A 7073-nucleotide genomic window follows, 5' to 3' on the forward strand; every position below is an offset into this window, starting at 1 on the left:
ACAAAAAACTATCATTACCAATTAAATTAATCCAACTTATTCATGTAAAAAAAAAAAAAACCTAACTTATTCTTACACATCTTTCTTTTAAAGTTTCTAGTATATACTTAAATTAACCCAATTTATTCATGGATTTTCCAAGAAAAAAAATTTTTCACTTAAATTTTGTGTTATTGCTATGAGGGTATTAGGCCCAGGGTCTCATTATCCATGTATATATTAGGCTTAATGTCTAGGCCAAGAATTAGATGTTGTCCGAGGAAGAGTAAACGTTATCAAGGGAGTCCGTGTTAGCAGATGAAGAGGTCAATTTTGGTCATGATGGCACAAGAGGGTAGGCCGAGGACAAATGTTGCCTCGGCTAATCAAAGCTAAGGTTCAAATAGGTGGTCTGCCATCCAGGGAAATGTTCCAAGGAGTTCTATTGGTACGGATTAGCATTGCAGAAACATAAGACAAAGGGGAATCTTAAAATATCTAAGGAAAAAGCTGCTACCACTGTATTAAATACTCTGCAGCTAACCCTCTGATCGCATTAATGTGGAAGTGATACTTGAACAGTGGTTTTCACCCTTACAAATACTACACAAAGACTTCAAGAATGGGTTGATGGGACAAGTATCAACACCAACCATTCGGTCTACACATGAAGGGTGGAGATAAAAGTGGAAGGTAGTATAAAGGAAGAAAAGGGCAGTGAGAGAGGGAGATCGAGAAATCAAGAGAGAAACACTGTAGCAACCAAGAACTGAACATGTAATCAAACTTAAGAGTAATATATAAGAACTGATCTCTTCGGACCTTGTCGAAGATGGTTTTCTGTAGTTAAAACTTATCCATCTTCTTTTTCTGGTTATTCGAATCCGCCTTATTTGTTGTCCAACTCATTCTAACCCGGTTTTTCCAATCTGCTTTTTACAAATTCATTGTTTTGAGCCTTTTGGACCTAAATCCATCCGCCTTTTGGGTTAGTGACTCAAATCTGGTCCTTACAATTGCATATGATTGACATTCTATTTTCTTGTTGACCTTATAATTTTAGTGATAATATATTTTGAGAATTGAATAAAATTCTTTTATATTTTGAAAATTGAATAAAATTCTTCGTTAAAATTCTTAATTTACGTAATACTAGATTGTAACCCAACAACATAAGACTAAGGCATTGTAGCCCAAAACAAACAATAACTAATAATGTATTATCAGCGGCCAACTAATATTTTTTCCTCAGTAATTTTCCATCGTATCTTAGATTGTTGGCATGGCTGGTATCTAACATCTATATATTTTTTGAGTTTTCTTCCAAAAGCTATAAAGTTGCATCACAACGATGCCTCAGTTGCAACAAAAACTCAATCAAAAAATTAACCTCAAATGCCAGGTCGCGTTAATTAAGTCGGTTGCCTTGAAATTAACATTAGGACTATCCTGGCTTAGAATTCAACATCAAATAGGATTTGTTGCCGACTTTGACTTGCATTCATGTGCAAGCAATTTTGTTTCAGCCCTAGCCGACATAAACACCTATATAATAGAGAGGTGCTGCTGTTTATGTGTGTGAGCCGTACCAAATAATAGATTGAGAGAGATCAGAGAGAGAGAGAGAGAGAGAGAGAGTTTTTGGCAAGTCTCTAGCAGATTATGTGAAGTTTTTCTTGGTCCTCCATTGAAATCAATTAATCAATGACGACTAGTTCTATTAATTATTCAAAGAAACTAAACCTACGCAGAACTAGAGTGATTGAACTGGAAGCCGAACCCACGGGCACACTGGTAGTTTCTTGTATACGTCTATATCAAAAGAAGGAGCGAAGGTTGGATGGTCGTGTACTCATGGTTGAAAATTTCAAAAACCCTCCTACAAATTTGTTAACCCTCAAAGTTCCTACCCAAATACTCCAATGCCCACCTTGTCACCAACACTATCTTTTGGGGAAAATCTCAGCCCTTAACCTCCTCGATGCTTCGAAAGTTCAGCGAATTGTTTCTACAGCACAAGACATCGCGGCCACGGGCACAGGATATTTCATCGTGGCCGAGTTGGAAATCCTCCGAGTTGAAGTTGTTAACGTATATGATTTGTCAAATTTCATTGAGTCTACCATTGAGTCTCTGATTTCAAAAGCTAGTATTGATAAATTGGTGAGGAGGGGGAGCTTTGTCGCGGGTAGTAAAAGTCAAGAATTGGATTTGGGTACGTGTACTATTTGCTTAGAGGAGTTTTCATCATCACCAGAGGCAAAGCTGATTCGAATGGACTGCTCTCATGTTTATCACCTAGCTTGCATGTATCCATGGTTGGAGAACCGGGGTACTACTTGTCCCTGTTGCCGTTTTAATATCAATTGATTATCTTGTTTCATTTTTTTTTTTTTTCCTTTTGGGTTATAATTTTGTTTTATGATATTAATTGATTATTGATGATATGGTTATTTTTTAGTTTATATTTTTCTCTCCATTTTTATGAATTTTAAATTTCATGGTGTTGTAATTCGTAAATAACAAAAAAAATGGTATACTACCAAAAAAAAAAAAAAAGCATTGAGATTTGGGTACGTTGTTTTTAAACCAGCCCACCTCTTATATTATCAATTTAAATTTTAAATCATGAGATATTACAATTGATCAAAAAAATTGGGTGAAACTTGTGTCCATAAGGGTGGAGCCACATAGTGGCTTGAGGGGGCTGAGGCCCCTGCAAAAAAAATAAAATAAAATAAATAAATAAATAAAAATAAAAATAAAAATAAAATTTCCCATTAGACTAGGAAGAAAAAATTATTGGGCCCCCCAACATTAACCAGCCGGCCCCTCTATCCATTTCTCAACCGTTTTCCCAGCCCCCAATCAAAAATTAGGAACACCTCAAATTAAAAAAAAAAAATATATATATATATATATATATATATCTATTCTACTTTCAAGCAAAAAAAAAAAAAAAGCCCAAAACAAATTTGAACTAAAATCTGAAAAAAAAAAAAAAAAAAAAAAAAAATGTAACAGAGCCCACGGCAAGCCCAAGCTCACTCACGGCAAGCCCACGGATTCTCAAAAAAAAAAAAAAAAAAAAAACAACCAGTACAGAGCATCATGTCGCTGGCAGAGAGTTGAAACCCATCACGTCACTGGCAGTGGCAGAGAAATCAAACCCCAACGCAAAACACTCCAGCAAACCAAAACGCAAAACAGAGGTGTTTATTAAAAAAAAAAAAAAAACCCCAATACACAAACCAAAACCAAACCCCAGGTCCCCAGCAAACCAAACCCAGTAACCCACGGTCACGTCGCTGCCGTCGTCACCGCAGCTCAGTCGTCGTCGTCGTTGCTCGCCCGGTCGCCACTTATCGCAGATCACAGAACGTAGATCGGAGATCGGAGATCAGAGATCGCAGAGTTCTCTGCCTCTACTCCGGTGCTTGGTGGGATGGTGCTCCCTCCGGCCCTCCCTCAAGGTATTTCTGATTTTTCTCTCTAACTCTCTCAGTCTCTCTCTCTTTATCTCACTAAAATTTTGAAATCTTTTTTTCGTAGATCGTAGCGGTTAGTGCCTCATCGGAGATCGCAGATCGTGCTGCCTCTGCTCCGGTGTAGCGGTGCTCGTTGGCAGTTGCTCTCTCCGCTCTGGCCCGTCCCGGCCCTCCCTCAAGGTTTTTCTCTCTAACTCTCTCTCAGTTTCTCTCTCTTTATCTCATTGAAGGAAAAAATGAAATGAATATTTATGAAGAGTCTCTTTATTCTTTATCTAAGCCTATCTGATGATTCTGATCTCATATCTCGGTAAGTGTCTCTCTCTCTTTTGAATTGTGGCTCTCTGATTGGCTGGTTTTGCTTTTTGCCTGTTTTAGTGTTTTTGTCTTTTTAAATTTGGCATTATCTTATCCCTTTTTGTTGTTGGTCAGTGACTCAGTGTGTGGTTTTGGTAAAATATTAATTGTCATTTAGTGTAACGTGTGTTATGATTTGTAATTGGCATTGCGAAATTTTCTGATTGCAGCTAGCTATTGTGATTGGGGCGCATTTTGTGCTTGTCTGTTGGCTGTTGAGTGGGGTAAGGAGGGGGTAGATGGGCTATGGGCACATGGGCCGGGTGTAGCATAATAATTAAAGCAATGTAATTAAATTAACCAATATATAATAAAAGCTATATAATTAAAGCTATAGTGAAAATTAAATTAAAGCTAAACAATAATAATTAAAGCTATATAATTAAATTAACCAATATATTATAAAAGACAAATTAATTAAATTATTTTTGTTTTTGTTTGAGGGGTTATTATTAATTAAAGTTGTATTAAAAATGGGCTGACTGTTTAAAATATAGTGATAATTTTGTTTTTTTTTTCTTGAGTATGAATAACATTCATATAACTAAGTAAAAATTTCTAATTAATTTTTTTTAAAATTTTTTTCAGGTTAATTTTTTAGTCATATTCTTAAAGCTAAAAGAATTATGAGCAAACGAAAAACAATTGATGCATTCTTTAAGAAAAAAGATGCTAGCAATTCAGAAATTAGGACACCTGTGGCTGTAGAAACAAATCTTAATACTTCAATACCTGATGAACAGTCCTCCTAATGTCCAAAACTTCAATTTGAAGAGATAGATCGTGATCCAGGATTACGTAAACAAATATGTGAATTTCCTATCAACCAACAAGATGAAATCCGACGAGCTTATCTCAAAGAAGGTCCATATCAACTTGAAAATATAGACTATCCATACAATGATGATACTCATCGTCGTCGATTTCAACTTTCATGGTTTGGTTCACATAAGGATTGGTTGGAATACTCACCTTCAATGGATGCGATATATTGTCTACCTTGCTACCTTTTTAGTAAGAAACCAATAGGTCGTCCCGGATCAAATGTATTCATTCACGAGGTTTTAATAATTGGAAAAAGGTGAAAGATGGAATGAATTGTCCTTTAATTCGTCATGAAGGGAAAGAACCAAACTCCCCACATAAAATTGCTATGAAATGTTGCGAGAATTTAAAGAATCATTCACGGCATACTGACAAGCTGATTGAGAAACAAATGTCAAAAGAATTAGAGAATAATCGGTTGCGGCTCAAAACCTTAGTAGAGTGTGCTCGATGGCTAGCATTCCAAGCTTGTGCTTTTGGAGGTCATGATGAAAGCCTTGATTCAAAAAATAGAGGTAATTTTATTGAATTGATAAAATTCACACCAACTTTCAATGACAAAATAGCTAGTGTTGTCTTAGAAAATGCACCAGGAAATGCCAAATATACATCACCCACAATTCAAAAGGAGATTTTGCATATTCTTGCTAGTAATGTGCAAAATGCTATTTGTGAAGAAATTGGAGATGCAAAATTTTGCATTCTTGTTGATGAAGCTCGGGATGAGTCGAAGAAAGAGCAAATGGCCATCATTTTGATATTTGTTGATAAAGAAGGTTTCATTAAAGAGCGTTTCTTTCATGTTGTGCATGTTAGAGATACTACTGCATTGACTTTAAAGAATGAGATATGTGCTGTCCTTTCTCATTACAACCTCCACATTGAAAATATTCGAGGTTAAGGATATGATGGGGCTAGTAACGTGCGTGGTGAATGGAATGGATTATAAGCTCTTTTTCTTAAAGAGTGCCCATATGCTTATTATGTACACTGTATGGCTCATAGGTTGCAATTAGCTCTAGTTACAGCATCTAGAAAAGTAAAAGATGTTCATCAGTTCTTTGATCATTTGGTTAATATTATCAATATTGTTGTTAGTTCTAGTAAGCGTAATGATGAATTGCAACATGCTCAAGCAGAACAAGTTGAGAATATGATTGCTTCTAATGAAATTGAGACTAGAAGAGGTGCAAACCAGATTGTTACTTTGCAACGAGCTAGAGATACTAGGTGAGGATCTCATTTTCAATCTATTTGTAGTTTGATTAACATGCATTTAGTTTCAACTACAAAATCAATTATTCAAAAGTTGAGAGATGATGGATAGGAGCCTTCCCTTGGTAGTGTTATAGCATTTTGTGAGCAACATGAAATTGATATTCCTGATATGAATGCTCGTTACACTAAAGGTCGAGGTAGATATCGTCATCAAGATGAAGATTTAACAATGGAACATCATTTTAGAATTTGCATATTTACAGTTGCAATAGACTTTCAATTGCAAGAATTTAGATTTTGTGAGCTAACAACGGAACTTGTCATTCTTAGTTCAGCTTTAATTTCCAAGGATGCTTTTAGATTATTCAATATTGTTCATATATGCAATTTAGTTAAGAAATATTATCCTCAAGATTTTACTGAACATAAACAAGAACTTTTGGAGTCTCAATTGCAACATTATGAGCTTGATGTGATAAAACATCCAGATTTTCAAAATATGAGTACAATTTTCGAGCTATGTAGGGGATTAAAAATTTCAGGAAAGTCTAATATCTATTTTTTGATTGATAGAATTATTCGTCTTGTGTTGACCCTTCTAGTTTCTACAGCAACTACAGAACGAGCTTTCTTAGCTATGAAGTTGTTAAAAACAAGACTTCACAATAGAATGGAGGATGAGTTTTTGGCAGATAATATGATAGTTTATATAGAGAAGGAAATTGTAGGGAATTTCACTATAGAGATGATAATGGATGAATTTTATTCCATGAAAAATCGTCGTCAGGCATGATTTAATCCGGTTGATGACTCGACCTGACTTGAATAATGTTGTGTAGTTTTTAATGGGAGATTTACTGAGGCTTAGTCCAGGGAGCGGAGGCTTGGGCAGACAAAAATTTTTTGGCCCGTTTTGTAACCCATTGTGAATCCTGTGCGCAGGATATAAAAGCCTTTTTTTTTTGTGATTAGGGTTTTGTCTTGTTGTTTTTGAGAAAGAAAAACACTGTAGCTGCACATTGTAATTTTTTTTTTTATAATAGTGAAATCCCTACAACTTCGTGGACGTAGGCAAATTGCCGAACCACGTAAATACTGTCTTGTGTGTATGATTGTTTTTCTTTTGGCGTTTTGTTTTCTCTATTTGAAAGTTGATAATTTTGTATCCAATAGACTTAAGAATTATATTTAGTATATTTATGTTAC

The 7073-nt window shown here is 35.3% G+C and overlaps 2 protein-coding genes across 2 annotated transcripts; both read left to right on the plus strand.

Moving 5' to 3' along the window:
* Window positions 1-1683: 1683 nt before the first annotated feature.
* Window positions 1684-2349, plus strand: LOC136071038 (uncharacterized). The gene has a single exon (XM_065781862.1). It carries the CDS (start codon window positions 1684-1686, stop codon window positions 2347-2349), a length of 666 nt encoding a protein of 221 aa, XP_065637934.1.
* A 3294-nt stretch (window positions 2350-5643) lies between these two features.
* On the plus strand, window positions 5644-6660 carry LOC112007429 (uncharacterized). Its single transcript, XM_024039773.1, has 2 exons — window positions 5644-5879; window positions 5994-6660. Exons 1-2 carry the CDS (start codon window positions 5644-5646, stop codon window positions 6658-6660), a joined length of 903 nt encoding a protein of 300 aa, XP_023895541.1.
* The last annotated feature ends 413 nt before the right edge of the window (window positions 6661-7073 follow it).

Source organism: Quercus suber, unplaced genomic scaffold (assembly GCF_002906115.3).
Source record: "Quercus suber isolate HL8 unplaced genomic scaffold, Cork oak 2.0 scaffold_281, whole genome shotgun sequence".
NCBI classification, from domain to species: domain Eukaryota; kingdom Viridiplantae; phylum Streptophyta; class Magnoliopsida; order Fagales; family Fagaceae; genus Quercus; species Quercus suber.

What these genes read in the sequence shown, in the direction of transcription:
- LOC112007429 (XM_024039773.1), top strand. Translation starts at nt 5,644, where the DNA reads ATGGCTCATAGGTTGCAATTAGCTCTAGTTACAGCATCTAGAAAAGTA. An exon ending in CAACGAGCTAGAGATACTAG is followed by an intron (nt 5,880 to 5,993) that starts GTGAGGATCTCA and finishes TTCCCTTGGTAG; the next exon opens with TGTTATAGCATTTTGTGAGC.
- LOC136071038 (XM_065781862.1), top strand. Translation starts at nt 1,684, where the DNA reads ATGACGACTAGTTCTATTAATTATTCAAAGAAACTAAACCTACGCAGA.